This window comes from Numida meleagris, chromosome 3 (genome assembly GCF_002078875.1).
Source record: "Numida meleagris isolate 19003 breed g44 Domestic line chromosome 3, NumMel1.0, whole genome shotgun sequence".
Taxonomy (NCBI): domain Eukaryota; kingdom Metazoa; phylum Chordata; class Aves; order Galliformes; family Numididae; genus Numida; species Numida meleagris.
In genome coordinates this window covers 48,969,266-48,987,176 of record NC_034411.1, presented here as the reverse complement: position 1 = coordinate 48,987,176, position 17,911 = coordinate 48,969,266, and the positions used below count along the sequence as shown (strand labels likewise).

Sequence of the window (17,911 nt, the reverse complement as noted above, 5' to 3'; positions counted from 1 at the left end):
CAGAGGGTCATGATCAAAAGGACAAAGTCTAGTTGGATGCCAGTAACTAGCAGCATACCCCAGGGCTGCAGCCGGGTCTAGCACATCTCATATGAAGAAAGGCTGAGACTATTCAGCCTAGAGAGCAGAAGGATTAGGGAAGGGCTCACCAACGTATATAAATATCTGAAGGGAGGGTGTAAAGAGGATGGAGACAGGCTCTTTTCAGTGGTGCCCAGTGAGAGAACAAGAGGCAATGGGCACAAACTGGAACATAGGAGATTCCATCTGAACATCAGGAAGTACTTCTATGATGTGTAGGTGATGGAGCACTAGCACAGGCTGCCCAGAGAGGCTGTGGATTCTCCTCCTTGGAGATCTTCAGGATGTGGTCCTGGGCACCCTGCTCTGGGTGTCTCTGCTTGAGAAGGGCTTGGTCAGTTGGCCTCCAGATCTCTGCCAACCTCACACAGTCTGTGATTCTGTATACCTGTGAGTTGATCCTTTCACAAATTAACATGGCTAGCATGATGGGGCTGCACTCCTCTTCATATCTCTTTGCACAACATCATAACTGTTTATGTGTGTTGAAGTATTAAAAAACCAAATTTCCCATTGTCCACTGAGAATGTAGCATCAGCAAATCATTAGTGAGGACAAAAAGCCTGTATCAACAGTTCTCAGCTAGGAGCAGAGGGCCATAAAATAGTACCTACTCACTTCTCCCTTTTTGTTCTCAAGTCACCCTCAGTCTGTCTGACATTTTTCAGTTGTTGTCTGTTTGTACTTGGGTTGTCTTGTTTCTCCTTCCTCACTCCATCAAAAAAAAAAAAAAAGAAAAAAAGAAAAGAAAAGAAACAAGAGGAAAAAAAACCCCACACTCCTCTCCTTACTATTATTTTTAGTCTGTGTGCATAAGCTGCTGTATTGCACCCTGCTCACCACCACTAGAGTGTTCCAGTTACACTCAATTCATACTCCTCCCATCAAATTTCCACTTCCTTGGTTTTCACTTATTTCTTCATATTGTTTCCCCTCTAATGATTTACTCTCTCCACTTAGCACTGTTTCTTTTGTTTGCTCTTTCTTCCAGCATCTCCACCTTCATGTTCCCATACACATGATGGGCAGCACATGTACTTCAACCTTCCTCCAGCTCCCCTTTACTCTTCTCATTCCATTTCCTAACCAGCTGCCCAAATCTGACCCAAGATTAACTGGAAAATAAGACAGATTGAGCTGCTTCTCTTCATCTTAGTTTGGCTCTGCACCAGTCTTCTGACTGCCAAACTAAATGGCCTCAAGTCATAGACGCCCAGATAATCAAATCCTCAAAGGCTACAGCACTCCTACAGATGTCTGTGGAGGTTTCCCAACCTTTTTACAGTCACCACCCTTGGATAGGTGAACCACTGCAACATTGCTAAGGTAACACGAGGAGAAAGGAATCCTGAGAAACATAGACAAACAGGCCCCTCCATTACATGCATCCAGTCACATCTCCCTGCCCTGAAACCAAGTGAAAAACATGCACAGGCTGAGGTAGCTGGTTCCCCACTCTTCTCACCATTTAGGAGGGAGCTCCTTTGAAGCCCTTGGATCCTGAACACTTAGCTGAAAAAAGCTGTGCTGCCAACCACTCCATCTCTGAAATAGCTTTCTAGTGCCACACAAAGCTTTCAAGATTCTTTATTTATTAGATGCTGTAGAAAATACCCTTTGGCATTTCAAAGGTGAATACCTCAAGTTCTTTCATAACTTCAAGAGCATTTGCCTCATTTAATCCACATCTACGGTAGTTATGCTTCAGACATTTCTAGCAAGCATTTTTTGGCCTTCCTCTTTCTAAATGGAAATTCTGCTTCAAGATTTTAATGATAGCCTCCTGTTTCCCAAGTTGTATAGTTTACTGCATAAGAAGAGCAGTGCTGGTTAAAGTTCCCAAAAACAGTGAAACCGTGCATAGGGAATAGAGACTGTGCCTAGATAGGGACTTGCTTCTGTAGCACATGACAACCCTTAACACTACCAAAAAGAAACTTAGGCAACAGTTACAGGTAGTGAAATGGCAGCATGTACAGAAATAAATAAAATCTTAAAGGAAAAGATTCCTTTGCAAGAATTAGCAAGGGGAAGGGTGTGCATGCAATAATTGCAAATTGCATTTGTTAACAAAGCCTTAAAACTTTTCTCCTCCTCATTCAAGTCTTGATTATGTGAGCAAAGGGCTGAGACTTGGCAGAGGTGTCATCTTCATCTGACCAGTATTTTTCCTTTTGCAAATTAGCTCATACATCTACATAAAGCTATATATTCTACAAACAGTGCACACACTTCCAAAGAAATTATTCTTTGTGGGTGGTCATAACGTACACATACAGATTATGTAAGTGGACTACAAACCATAGCCAAGGGACTTCACTGTCGTCTTCAATAGCACAAAAGAACATGTGACTAATAAGTGCAGTTGCAAGTTCGTGAAGTGACCAGAACAATCCACAGAAGGACTCATCCCTATTTTACCCTGTACTAGAAAGGAAGAATGAATGGTATTATTCAGCTGGGGACTGGACAAAAACTTCTTCACTGCTAATACATGCTACAGTCACCACCCATTCAAAATTGATATTAAAGAAAACATTATTCCTTCATGTAACAGCCAAACAATAGGGTTATCCAGTAAATGCACATGTCATATTCAATAATATTGGTCAAGGACATGGAGCGAACAGACTGCAGCTGTGAGCAGCATAAAAGGGAGACAGACAAGGCAGGAAAGAACTTGCAGAAATAGAATATGGGGAGTGAGAGGGGAGGGCTGACCCGGGGAACTACAGGCCACTGAACTTCACATTTGTGCCTGGGAAGATCGTGGCACAGATCTGCCTGGAAGAGATGTTAAGGCATATACTAGACAAGGAGGTGAACAGAGACAGCCAGCATGGCTTCACCACGGGCAGATCATGCCTGACCAGTGTGATGGCCTTCTGTGATGGAGTGAAGGCACTGATACAACTGGGACTTGTGCAAAGCCTTTGACGTGGTCCCACACCACATCCTTATCTCTATATTGGTGAGATATGGATTTGAAGGTTGGACTACTCAGTGGATAAAGAATTGGTTGGATGGATGCAGCTAGAGGAGAGATGTTAGGAGGAAATTCTTGAGGGCTGTGAGGCACTGACACAGGTTGCCTATAGAGGCTGCGGGTGCTCCATCCTTGGAGGCAGTCAAGGCCAGGCTGGATGGGGTCCTTGGGAAGTCTGATCTCACGGGAAGCAACCCTGTCCACATCAGAGCGCTGGAATTGAGTGATCTTTAGGGTCTCTGCCAACACAATGATTCTAGGAAATGAAAAGTGAGACTCTTCAGATAAAACCTTTAAAAGTGCAAACAAGCTGTCTGCTGTTTCCTTCTTGCTATATATTCCAGCACACGCAGAGTTTTTTTTTCTTTTTCTTTTTTTCTTTTTTTTCTGTTGTTGTTGTAAATAAATGTTACTGCAAAGTTTGCCACTACTCACTACTACCATCAACTGCAAGATGTTTTTCTGTTATTTCTTCACGAACAAACAACAGCTTAGATTCATCTAATCAATTAAAAGCTAGAAATAAACAACAGCTCCGATGTTACACGTGTTAACCTATAAAAACCTTAATCTGGGTCACCATCAAATGTCACTTCCATTGTAAGTTTTATTCATCCTGCTGTTAGATCACATGGTACAAAATGCAGCACTAGGGAACAGTTAACACGATCCTAATCAAAATTCCTACCTTTACAATGCTTTTCAGATCCTGCACATACATCCTCTCTGTCTCCAGGATCTCTTGGACAACTCTGTCTACGTAGAGGAGTTTGGGACTGGTGGGTTCCGTCACCAGGGACATTGCACAGTTTTTACTCGCTCCTTTTGGTTCTGCTTTCCTTGGTGTGCTTAGCTTTTTTTCAAGACTTTCCTCAGGATCTTCTTGCTCTGCAGGCGTGTTTTTGCGTGGCTTGTTGCTGGAAAACCTTCTGGCTGGGACTAATTCTAGCTTGATGGCTCCTGTTTCTTTCTCCTGGTTAAATAGGCCCAAGTGGCTGTTCGAAACTAATGTCGTTCTGCTTCCAAAGGAACAGTGGCTGTCCCTGGAGGAAGCAGAGGAGGAAGTGGAGCTAAAGCTGACGGGACGGTCACTGTCTGATAGGTCCATGGTTTTTTTTTCACAGCAGCGGAAAGGCCTGCTCTCCTTGTGCAGATCTTCTCCTTTTGTTTTGGAGTCAAGGGCCTCTGTCACAGGTGGTAAAACATCAAGAGGTAAGTGGAAGTCATCTAAAAAAATGAAGAGAAAAAGTGGTTTTATTGTTGTTGCTCCGTATAACCTCACAGATGACAACAGGCATTTTTAAAGCTTTGCACACAAAACTTCTAAAAAGACAACCAGAATGATGTGATTTGGGGATTGCTGTAGCTCTAATGGTTTTTAGATGGTGGTGATACCCCACTGGAGGCTACTACATACTTCCAGAGTACTTCCAGCTCATGTATATACCTCTGTCACATCCCTTCTTGGTGTCATGTGCTGTGGTGCTGGGCTTGGCATTAGCATGTGCACTCTCCTGCACTGAGCCTTGACAGAGATATGACTCAAATATTTTCCCTAAGGTTAAAAAACTGCATTGGGAAGAGACCTTGCTTTCTCTAAGTTGAGAGCTGACCATGGCTTGGAGGCTTTGGACAAATCAAGGACTGTGTCAGTGATACCAGATGGTATCTTCCATTTTGAATACTGCAAGGCCAACACAGTCAAACAGAAACTAAAAGCAGTCATCAGTTACTACTACTGCAGCTTGTACAGAAACAATAAAACCAGAATGATTTCCCAGGGTAAATGACATAGCTTTTTAAAAAAAATATTAGTTCCCACAGGAAACAGCACTGCCAAATAATTCTGTCTTCTAGTAATAATATAAGTTTTTCTGAATCTGTTCAATGCAAGCCAGAACATTACCCCCTTTTGAACTGACCAAAGCTGTTTTTCAATCAGTGCAATAACAAAATAAGATGTCTGTCTTCCTGTCAGCATATTGAATCTACTTTCTTTTTATTGACCGTATGACCTGAAGGACATTTTCTGTGATGCAGTGCAGATTTCTCTGGCCAAGCCACGTGCAGCTCACTGTGAGAACCTGCAAAAGCAGCTGCAGATAAGTGGAACACTTGAAGGTTTCCTTTCAGTAAGAAGCGTTCCCCCAAAAACCATGTCTCAAACTCTAAGAAGTTCAGAATATCTGTCGTGTGAAAAATAACTTGTGACGATGTAGGAAGAGAAGTAATATTGAAGGTCTGCTTGTGCAATTGCAAGGGAATACTGCTTCTGCTGCAATTATTCCAAAGCAAAATTCAAAGCAAATAAACAGGAGCCCATCTTGAATGCATAGGATTATATTTGTATTTAATACTACCATTTCAGTGATGATAATATTAGCTCTTTGTTAAGGAAAATTATTGCCTTCAGGGCAATGTGTGGAATTAACATTGAGAGCAGTTTCCTTGTTGCACGGATCAGAAACTGTTCATTAAGTAAAAAACTAATTTGGCACTTCTGTCCCTCTGGTTTTGCCTTAAAGTGTGAAAATCTGCAGCCCTTCTTTATGTCAGGTTCTTGCATATTTTGCAGCACATAATCAGCACAGAATCAAATTTTCTAATTTTTCTCAAATTAACAAAATGAATTATAAGCTCCAACATAAAATACAAAGCAAGAAATCTGGAAAATATTGAAAACCAAAGAATGCAGTGAAGTTCTCTTGTTTCAAACTGGGTACAGACAAAGGTGTTTGCCTTCCTACTGCTTGTGATAAGAAAGTATGCATTTTTGATAAGAATGTATTTTTGCTATCAGCTTCAGATCATTTTTCAAGTTCAGTTAGAAAGCACAACATTACTGTGCAGTTGTAAACCTTGACGAAAAATGCACAGGATAAACAAGATAACAGGGATACCCTTCCGCTAACTTACTCCAAGAGATTTTACTAAAATTATATGACAAAGAAACACCTGATTAGCCACATTTAGTGGGAAAACAAAGGGTTCCTGTTACATTCCATCGCTCCACGCTCTTTTTTCTTCCTGTTTTGCTGATATGTTGTCTGCCTCACAGATAACCTGAAGGCATTAATATGTAATATTTGCTCCGCAAATACTGCGAGGCTCATTAATACAAAAACCAAACAAAACACAGTCCAGGTCAATGAAATCAAAGCCAGAATAAAAGTAGCTTTTCACAGAACATACTTGTAGCCAGGAACATGGGGAGATTTTAATGCACCTTAAAGAAAACAAACAAAACTTTACTTCTGTGTTAAATGGCAATGTCATTGCTTATTAAAAGTAACAACAACAAGGATTAGTTGTAGTAGTTGAACTGTGCTTGCTCAAACACCTGCACTCCCACAGACCTTAGGATCTTGCTCAATATGGCTAATTAATTGCATAGAATATATTTGACTCAAGTTCCTCCATTTTCATACACATCATTATTCCTGTATCTTTACATATAAATTCCTGCAAGCTAACTCTCTGGTAATTGAAAATATTGGTCTGCTTTGTCCCCAGGACTTCATCCTGCCTGCCACCTTCAAAGTTCATTCAGAGTGACACCCAACCAGGAAGCAGATTCTTGTCCCCAGCTTCCAAGCCCTGTAACAAACACTGTGCACCCTGATCATGTCAATCAGAGCTGAGAGGTAAGTCCTGGCTCTGCACCGTCCTGAATCTCTATCTGAGCTACCTGAGGTATCTGTTACAACACCACAGCCCTTCTGAACAACACAGATTCTGAACGTCTTCCATGGTTTATCTTCGGAAGCCCCTCTGAAGCTAGGCAGCACAGTTGCTTGAACCAGGCATGGATATTTTAGATGATTTCTCCAGGCAGAATTCCATCAGAAAACACAGAAACTAAATCCTCTTTGCTGATGCAGTTCCATGCCCATCCTTCTTTTTTTGTCAGGATTTGGATTTGGCTTTTCACAGCTCTGGTACAGTTTTACAGTAAAATAGCTTCACTCTTCTGCCAATCGACTGAATTCTGCACCTTCTGGCTGGTAAAAAACTCGTTTTTTTGGTTTCTTTTTTCAGGGGGGAAAGGAAGGGGGAACAACCTCCCCAAAAATTGGTCTTGCCACAGCTAAGACAGCTGCCCTCTGCTGACTGTTCCTTGGAGAACACTGCAACCTCTTACAAATTCCTCTTTGAAACAAAATTGTTATGACAAAAAGTAAAGTCATTTCTCTGACTTTATGAGTCTGCACAGCCCTCATGCCTCCACCACCAGTGATGTTACAGCATCACCAGCAGCTAAAGGCATCCAGTTGCCAGCAGCATGCGCAGCCAGGGGTACTGCAGCTCTCCCACCAGGGACAGGCTCGGAGCCTGTGCTCCCTGACCCACATCTGGCCGGGTCACTACATTTTCGTTCAGCATTCTTTTGTTTACTGGACCCTTTCAACGATGAGCCAAACTAACACTGAGAACTTTTGTGAGTAGTGAATAACGGTATTAACTCAGTCTGGGAAAAAAAAAAAAGTAAAATTTGCATACTTTAATTAAGGAATAACAGTAATGACTTGTTAGTTCAGCCCTGAAAGGAGGATAATTGCATATTTGTCCATACTCACAAAGCAAAACGCTCCCCAGACAAGGTCGTTTCTTGTTTGTGCCTCTGCATGAACCCAGCTAGCCCTCCCCCAACCCCACAGACCTCCCTGCCCCCTCTGCCCCCTGCACCCCATTGACAGACACACACACACACATGCACAGTGCATGCTGGCAGGACACAACCCCAGACCACTTCTGAGCAAGAGCCACGACTTGTGCATGTCCTACAGTGGTGCAAGGGCAAGAAACACTGCATTTAATCTCAACAGGCAACTGCAGTACTGCTTCAACTCTGAAGTCATATGCAAAGCAACTCTTTTACCATCTCTACTGTTTTCAGCATGCAATCATAACCAGCCTCTCACTGAAGTGCATAAACTTCTTCCAGCACTTGCTTTTCTTTAATATATATCTCCTGCCTCTAACTACATTCATAGTAATGATAAATGGTTTTCCATTATCTCTGCAGCCTTGGCTACTCGAGGACATTAGCATACAATGAGAGATAAAGCAGTCTAAGTCAATTTAGTATTCGAATACAAGCCCCGTCTAAATATAGGTGCTTATTCCTCTGAGTTGTTTATCGTGTTCAACATTTCAAGACACAGAGCACAAGTAAGAACTCACAAGTCAATTTATATTCATAATTAGTATTGTTGTTGCTTTTCTTCTGGCATGAAAAAGAGCACTAACGATGTTATCTGCAAAGTCAACATTACCAGAAATTACAGCTTCACATCCTCTGGAAAGTCAGCTAAATAAAAGTGATGAAACTACAAGAATTCTTTCCTGTATTTTCTTTGACATATCTGCATTTTTCCAAGAAAGCATTTACATTGTAGATACAATTAAGCAGGACTGTTTATAGCAATTTCTACATTTAGTATTAAGTTCAAACACAGCACTGGGATTTAGAAAAAATTAACGTCATACAGCTGCCTGACCGAGAAAGTTTAAAATCCATTCACCACAATGATCCCAACATCCCCATATCCTCTGCTTTGAATGCTACCCAAGTGAAGGTCTGCACATTATTAGTTACTAACTTCTAAATAATACGAACATGTCATTTCCAAAACTAATGACCTCTGCGAACAAAGCCACATTAGACAGCAAAATATTTGCAGGATTATATCTCTTGATATAATGAATTCAGCATTAACTGCCACGAACAATACATTGCCAAGTACTTTAAGTGAACTTTGAGCAACAGAAATGCCATTTATTAGCAATCTTACAAGGAAAAAACAGTCGTCAACTAATGCGTCTCTGTCTGCCTGACCGCCCTCCCCACCATGCAACGCTTAAAGCAGAACAGCCTCTGTCAGAACCAAGCCCGCTAATGCCCGAGAACATTACTGCAAGGGAAAATCCTCTGCGACAGTATCTCACCACTGAGGAATGTCTCTGGCTCCCTGCACAGAGAACGAACAAGTCCTCTATTTTTCAGATCCTCTCAGAACAAACTACGACCTACCTGTGCAGCAGGGAGTAAATGCATGCTCTGCCTTCAGCTGTTCCCGAATTACATCACTTGGGCACTCAGGTAAAATGAGAAGCTCCTGCTAGTCCGTACAGCTCCTTCGCCAGAAATACTGCATGAGTCAGCTTTAATCTATCAAAACTCTAAACACAAAGGCTGGGCAGAAACCTGATTCACAACTTTTTCACTGCCTTTTTCCCAGTGCACCGAGACTCTTCAGCATCGCTGAAAGCCTTAAATGAAACATTACATCATCCAACTCAGGGACAGGACAATGGGCATCGCTGTGGGTAACTTTAACATGCACACTTCACTGAGCAACACCCAGTAACTTCCATTTTTCCAAGCACAAAGCTGTAAAAATAGCAAAGAGAGCCCATGCTTCCATGGTATTCCTTATGCTTTGACCCCTTGATTTGCTGACAACATTGATAAGCGTACAAAGCAAATAAATAACCTGCTGGTATCGTGAAATTTCTGTATTTGTGTTAGAAACTCCCATGAACCTGCAACGCTAATTAAAAGGAATCATTCTGGATCCCATCCTGCCTTTACATAAACAGGAACAGGCTTCTGCAGCGTGTTTGAATAACTTCAGTGCTTTTTAAAGCGGAAGAGGAAAGACTTTCAGCAGAAAATGAGAAAGCAGAGCCACCAAAAGCTCTGTGCTAAATCACAGTGAAGCATGGGACAATAGAAATGAGTTTTGAAGGGAAGGGAACAGTGAGAGGGTAAACTGAAGGAAAAAGGAAGAAATGGAGCAAAGAGGGAAAACGGATATAGAAAGAAGAAAATAACTGTTTGTAGGAGGAAGAAAGTAGCAGGAATACAAGCAAGAGAGATGAAACACACAGAAGGAAGGTTTAACACAAAATCTTGCTTGCTCACTCCCTGATTGCAGGTCTCCCTGCAAACCCAGAGCAGCTTTGCTTTATCACAGGCTGCCTGCAAGTCCTGTGGTCCAAGTCACTGCCCAAATCACTGGGCTGGGCAACAAGAAAGAAACTACTGAGCCAGCAAGTAACTATTTCTGGGCATCTTAAAACAGGGCTGGTTGTAGTTGCTGTGTACACAACAGTGGGGGTAGTGACAATTCAGATCACCCATAGCCTTACTCCTCTTAGAGCAGTGCAGACGGTGAGAGAGCCAAAGGATTTTTTGGTCTAGGGACTCTTCTGGTCTGTGGTGGGGGTGATGGCATTTCCTGGCTTGGAACTCAGAGGCAAAAGAAATCAAACCAGATCCCAGCTGCTGGCACACTTTCTAGGTGTGCTCAAACCTAGCCCACAAAGAGATACTCTAATCATTACAATCATGCATAAAATTCACTTCTTCTCCCCTTGCATGTGACATGGCCTCAGCTTCATTTGGAGTTTTCCAAAGAGCATACTCCTTGCTTGGCACCTTCCAGCGGAAAGATGGGTGAAGAGAAAGGAAGTGAAGGTGGCCTTGAGGCCATTTACAAAGGCAGGAAATGCTTTGATCTGAGCATCAAGGCTGCCAGGGTGAAAGTCCCATTTACCCAGGCTTAAAGATCAGCAGTTTACAGCCCATTACACCACTGCCACTTGAGGTCTTTGGGACAGGCTCTCTCAATCAAGTATTTTCTCCTGTAGTTTTGGAGACTATGCACACATAGTCTGCAGTGCCTGTATACTCCCATCAAATAATCTGAGCGTGGTGAATGTACTGTACATTTGCTGCACATCAGTGTTCATACTGAAAGAGTCATCAGCTGAGAACTCACATCCCTGGACCTCTACTTCTTTTACACCTGGTACACACCTCACCCATGGAGCTTTTATCACCTCTGCTGGAGGTTTTATGTAACCCTTGGGCAAACCTATGGTGCATCAACCAGAGGCAGTGCATTGTTTTGCTCCTTCTGTCAACTACTGTCCTATCACACACAAGCAATACTAGAAACAGAGTAAAAATGCTTTGTCATTTAGCAATGACAAATCCCCCAAATTTAGAAAGCTTGAGTCTAGCCCAGCAATGGACTGACTAACTGGCAGCCAGTGACAGAGAACTTTCCACATTTGCTTCACTGAGCTAGGTGCAAGCAGAAGCTGCAGTGATGCAGCATTAGCTTGAGCCACCGGTACAAACTTGCAGTGAGCTTCCACGAGCATTACTGCAGGTAGCCGGGAGGGGGGAGAGGAGCAGAGGTCCTTACTCTGTTCTGTTTTCCTCCTTCATCTCTGCACATCTACATTTGGCCTTGACTCTCCTTTATATCCCCACATATCAGAGAGCAGAAGTTCACTCCACATGTGATGATTTCCCTAGGAAATTCCCCTCTCAATCACTTAAAATATGCTTAGAACTGAGATTTTGTCAGTGTAAGAAACTGGAAACTCAATGCTTTTTGTTTTTAATGCTCTACTGTGCATCATCAATAAAAGAAGATAACATAAATATGCCAGAAAAATAGTGGCTTTGCCCCACTTTTCCTTATTTTCCAATATTTCATATTTTGTTTATCTGCATTACCTTCCAGGTACTTGTTCCTTCTTCTGTCCTTTGTCTCTTCCTTTCTCCTCCTGTATGCATAGAGCCATAGACATAGATGCATAGTTACTGCATCAAATTGAAAAAGGTGACCTGTTTTTGTTTTGGAGCAAAGCCTTGATTTTTCTAAACTTTAATAATAACTGGAGTTCAGAGGAGTTAGGAATGATGTTGTTATATAATTGCTAATTAGTTAAGGATTTACTGAAGAAATAAGTTATTCTCTGCCAAAACTGAGGAGAAAAAAATACCAAAAAAAAAAAAAAAACCCCGCAAAAAACCCCACCATAACACAACCACAGGGTACATTCAGGCTTAAGGACACACTGACATCTTCACTCAAAGAGCAATGTAATGTATTAATAACTCTCTGCAATGCAGTAGCTATTTAATCTGTATACAGTGCTGCAGAGACACCTAACAAAAGGACCAGTCCATCACATGCTGCTGAGATAGTGCAACGTAAATAGAGCATATGGATCCAACGATCCATTTATAGGCCATCTAAAAGGACTATTTTCCATCTCTTTGGGAACTTTGGAGCTTTGCTTCTCTCCTCTTTAAAAAAAAAAATGATGGCCTAGTTATGTAAGTAAATCAGTAAATCAGATTTTAAACAAAAACTCTATAAAGATACGTATACCTGAGTAGCTATGTAGGAATAAACACAGTTCTTATCGCTGCCATGAACGATAACACAATCAAAACTTTCTTCTCTGCCCATACTGGTATTTATGGAAGACTAAACAATAACTGTCCAGTGTGCTGGTGTTTGAATTTTCAAGCTTTTTTATATTCAAAATTCCACAGCATGACATGAAAGCCCATATAGACTCTTCTTTCTGCTCAACACCATACAGGATCATGCCTCGCTGCTGGCACACTGATCTTTCCAACCTATACTACATCATCATAACGGTGCTTATACATCAGGTCTGGTTTCTGCTTCCTCTTGGATTAGCCTACCGTGCTCAGCAAAAGCCCTGTTGTGCCAACATGCTGCTGCTAATGGAAGCTTCCAGCCTCAGCCAACTGAGCAGAAGCTGCTGCTGAAGTTCACCTTTCAAAGCTTTCTGCAGTACAATCACACTGGGGTTCTTGGCTATTCAATCCCTATACAGTACAGTGTGGTGGTTGCTTTATCACAAACATTGTGATGTTTTTAAAAAGAAAAATGCTAAATGTAAAAGCTAACAATGTAAAGTTCATTTTGCCTACCATACAGAGGGATGACCAGTTGCAGTAAAAGGGATCATAGCATCTAGGAATCATTCTTACTAGTCACAGCCAACCATTTAATTGTTTGCCTACAAACAATCTTCATACAGCTCATCTCTCCCTGTTTAACTTGTAGAAAATCTAGCAGAAAAAGAAATTGTAAAAGCCAATTCTTTGGAAAAGATGGTTTCCTTAATTCTAAGTAAAAGTGTATTTCAGAAACTTTAAATACTTGAACTTTTCCTTTAAATTTATTCCATTTGTTTTTGAATCGGAGACACTTACTGGAACCTCCTCTGCACCTCAGGAAGTTTAGCAACTGGAATTTTGAAACAGAATTGAAATAATAACACCAAACTCATACCAACAGATGTTTGCATTTATAGGAAAAGAAAACCTTTCCTTTGGGTTTTCTCTCTTCAACAAAATTAAGCTACAGAAAGTAGTATCCGCATTTATTTCTTGGGAAGAAAAATCCTTGAATTCTACCCATGATGGAATTAAGACACAGCAATGGCCAGGGTCCACCACCAGACTGGCTCTGTCTTTTCAAGCAATCATTTTCTTTTACCCGCTCTGCCAAAGACACAGTAGTTACTGTAACAGTAAGCTAATAGTTCTTTAAATACCCCAATTCAATAGGAATGTATTAAATGACAGAATAAGTACCCAGGACTTAAAAAATGACTGCAATAGATTTTTGCAGCATATAGTAATGTCTATTTTGAAATCTCACAGCACTTTGAATGAAAATAAATATGAAGAATGCAAGCAGATGTTCAAGATCAAAGTAGTGGTGTGTGACAGTTCCTCTGACTCCATTGCTTCTATAGCTGAGAAAGGTATTTCTCATAAATAAGATCCAGAGGACTAAGACTGCCAAATGGCAACAACTAACTCATCATAGCAGTAATTCATGATCTTTCATTGCTGCCATATACAAGAGACCTGTAACAGTGCAGTCACATGCAATATTCTATTTTTATCTTCTAGTTATGATCCTTTTACATCTCAACTGCTTGTTTACCTTGTTTTGTTCCTCTCCTAACATATTATCATTAAACTTTAAGGTATCTCCATGAAAGACTTGCCAACAGAGCCATGTTTTTGATGAAGTGGCTCACCAACGCTTTCAATGCTTCTTTAAGGTAATATTGCAGTGTGTGCTGCTTTTTACCTTTTTCATGAAAAGAAGCCATTGAGAACACCAAAGTTCCTGTCTTAGACAAGCAGTACTTTCACTGGGACTTCTGTACCCAAGAAGCAAAGAAAGAATTGAGATGATAGTGGATCACTGCACTGTCAGTGCGCAGAGCAGCATAGCCGCTGCACCCACATACAGATGGTGTTAATCCTGCAACACTCTCCAGCGCATCAGTAGCCAAGATAAGCAGTGCCAAGAGTCACACACTTCAGAAGCTACAAGACAAGAAGCAAACCGATTAGAGGCTTGGATTTGCCTGGTGGGAATATTTGGTGTGAAATTCACAGTGACCTATTCATAGAGTTATAAGATTTTCTCTGCACTTTTATCTTACTAGAACAATAATATATTTAATTTAATCAGAAAGACAGTCAGACTATCATTAAAATTAACATACATTGAGAGACCACAAGAATTCTTTACTAACGGCTACAGATAAATAAGTCCATGGACTACTAAATTGAATTCTCTAACATCCACATTCAGAGGTGTTTCAGTTGATCTTTACACACGCTTAACACCCTACAAGGAAAGCCACTGAAAAGGGTCTTCAGATTTCACTAAATATTTGATTTATTATGCAATTTTTTGTCATCCCATCATGAAGAACCCTGACAAATCCAAATAAGAGAGGGGGCATAAAATCCAAAGTATACAGCTACATATCTTACAGCAAGGTAAGAGAAATTAAAAGCATTCATGAAAAGACATCCCATAACTGGCACTATCCTTCTTCTGATTCCTCAGCTTCACAATAACAGTCAGCACCACATCACCTCTCTCTTGCAGCCTCAAACACTTTTACAATGGCTAGCTTTCAGATTGCAGGTAACTCTAACCAGCACCCAAATCCATCCATGTGGGCCAAACATCCAATTGTTCTTGTTGCTAGTTTTGCATGAGAAACAAGTAGCAAATCCCTCTTTATTTAAATATTAGAGCTGGGCTCCATATCAAAATCTCAAAACCCAAAGTGTGTAGTATAGACTTTGAGAAACATGGCTAGCAAGACTAATACCATGGCCCGAAATCACTGAAGAAGGGAGGCAGAGCATGTGTTACCTCTGTGTTGGGACTGTAGGCTTTTCTGACAAGCCATGCTAGAAAACAATTCCTTTTGTTGCTCTTATTTTTATAGAGAGCATCACAGGCTTCTCAGCTCCACATCCCTTACATGTGGGAACCTACCAGATAATTCAGGGCCCAACCTACTGTTTAGGAGCCATTCTCACTCCAATCCCTGTTTATTTAAAAAAAAAAAAAACACAATAAAACATTTGCTTTCCTCCTGTGAGCACAATAAAAAAGTTTAGGCTCCAAATCCTTTATGAACTACCTCCTGTAAGGCTCAGCAGCACAGGACTGGTGGGGCAGCCAGGGCGGAGGAGATGTTGAGCTCCAAGCTCTTCCAGTTGGGCTGAGGAGGTGACTGGCTGCCGAACAAAGCTGCACATTCACTATTGAGAACTGGGGCATGCTGAAAGGCTGGGAGGCCACTGCACGGCTATTATTCTGCTGCGTTCAGCCTGTTACCGCAGCTATTAGCTGGCATGCTCACTTTTCAAATCCCCATCTCTTTGGAAACCCTGACTACCATTATTTCATTACAAAGAGGCACAGGTTAAAAGAAGCATAGCTGGGCATTGTCCTACTCTTCTCCCTTTCCATGACACATTCCTTACATAGGCAGGATTTTAGCAAGAAACATCTCACTTGCACAGGTATTCAGAAATTATGCAGCAATTAATATGTTTCATTAACAAAGATTTTGGCAAAAGAATTATAAAAGTTTGCATAATTTTGATCAGCAACAGAACATAAACAGAGGATCAACCTTAACTCCTCACTAAGATACCTTTCATACAGGGAGATAGTAATAGAACAAGTAGGAACAGATTTAAACTAAAAGACAGGAGATATTAGATAGATGTTAGGAGGATATTCTTCACTCAGAGGATGCTGTGGATGTCCCATGCCTGGAAGCATTCAAGGCCAGGTTGGATGGGGCCCTCAGCAGCATGATCTAAACTCATTGAAAAAGGATAGCTTTCTCCTCCAAGCCATTGTTCTTATTTTACAAGTTCTATAGACAGCCACAGATGATAACAGCTATACTTACTTCTGCAGTCAAAAGCATTTATCTCACATTCCAGTAAGCCATAGGAATGGTGATATTCTTCCCCAGGACAAGCAGCGTGAGGAAAATAAACCAGGCCCCTTTAGCAACTGATCAGCATCAATTTACAGAGCACCAAAAGATATTAAAATATCCACTCCAATGGGTTTTTCAATTAATATATGTTCTTTATATTTTAAACCAAAAGACTTGAAACATTTTAAACTTTTAAACTATGCACACACCCTGCCAATTATAAATTTATTGCAAAATATTTTGAAGGTTAGAAAAACAATCTGGGAGAAACATTCCCCTCCAATGAAATCAGAGCAGAATTCTTTGAAAACAGTGTCAAAGGTTTCTGGTGCTGAAGGCCTGAGTATCATGTAATGAGAAGAGTCAAATTCACTATGGCCATATTGCTGCCTTTTGTAGGGCAACCATTACAACTGACTGCAGTTCAAAAAAATGCAACATGAAAGACTAGAAGAGGTCCATGGCTAAACCATGACATTCATATGTACACTGACAAATGGAAAGGAAGTTGTCTGTGGGTCTCCACTGGCAAGGAATCTCAGCTGCAGAATTTGAGAGACAGTGGGGTCACAACTGTGATAAAAGCATCTCTCAACAAGCACAGCACAGTTCCACTGGAAATACCAAGAAGGGACTTCAACTTCAGTATTCCCTTTTGGCTTTCAAGGTGTAACAACATAAACCCATTTTTAGGACTTGAGGAAAGATCATCGATACAAACTTTGTTACTAAAAGTAGGGCATTCTGTTTACCGGAAGGTATACAAATTCTAACTTAGTTTAACGACAGCGTGAAACGTGTGCTTATTTTGCTATATTTGTTTTCTTTATAATTTATCCTTGTGTAGGGAAGAAGGGTTTTTCTGTATTAGGAGAACACTCAGGAGAAACTCCTTATGCTTGGGATAATTTGTGGCTAATATTCTTGCATCTGCTAATAAATATCTTGGGAGAATACTGCACAGGCAAGAATATGTGAGGATGAAAGCACCTGGAAGTCCTATCCACTTTGTTCTCTTAACCTGTCATCACTGTTATTTTACAGGATTTAGAGTTGTGATTTTCTTCTTCACTGATTTTCTTTGGAGTCACATGCTAGCATGACATATCTAGGGATGGAAGCAAAGCAAATGTAATTGGGATTTGCCAGAGTTGTTACCAGGATTTTATTTGTTATAAGCTTCTCTATACCCTGAAAAGGATATTTCAAATTTCAAGTCTCACCATGTCAGCACTTTGTCTCTCACATCTAGAGGTGGCAAGAAGCATATTTGAAATAAAGGACTTGATAATCAATATTAGCAAACAGAAAAACAATTATGGAGTATGTGCTGAGTGTGTTAGACTGGGGCCCACCATCTTCCCCCAGTATTGACATTCTTTTCTTTTTTATGTTTACTTTCCTCTTCCCAAATTAATGTAGTTGGTTTAGGAATGTATCACTGATACTGACAGTTCTGCTTTGAGATTAATATTACTCTATATATAGTGAGGTGGTTGGGAATCCTTAATACTCCCATTTGCCCCCTCCATTGATCCCACATTACAGACCGGGTGTGGGAAGTGATAGTTTACAGTGTTAGTTTAAATAAAGGTAGTTCACTAGGCAACTCCACATCCTCATCTGAAGTAGATTCATTTTTAGAAAATATAAATCTTCAGAGATGCCAAAGTGGAATGGAAAAGATAGGCATGCTGCACACTGGGGTTTTCAGAT

At 40.9% G+C, this 17,911-nt stretch overlaps 1 protein-coding gene across 6 annotated transcripts in view; it reads right to left on the bottom strand.

Annotated features, from left to right (window-relative positions):
* Nucleotides 1-17,911, bottom strand: part of PLEKHG1 (pleckstrin homology and RhoGEF domain containing G1) — a 135,447-nt gene that overhangs the window by 49,764 nt on the left and 67,772 nt on the right. For 4 of the 6 annotated variants that reach the window (XM_021390175.1, XM_021390176.1, XM_021390174.1 and 1 more), the window contains one exon: nt 3,756-4,294. In XM_021390175.1, the coding sequence (XP_021245850.1) occupies nt 3,756-4,294 (539 nt within the window). The other 2 variants (XM_021390179.1, XM_021390180.1) reach the window with 2 other exon arrangements.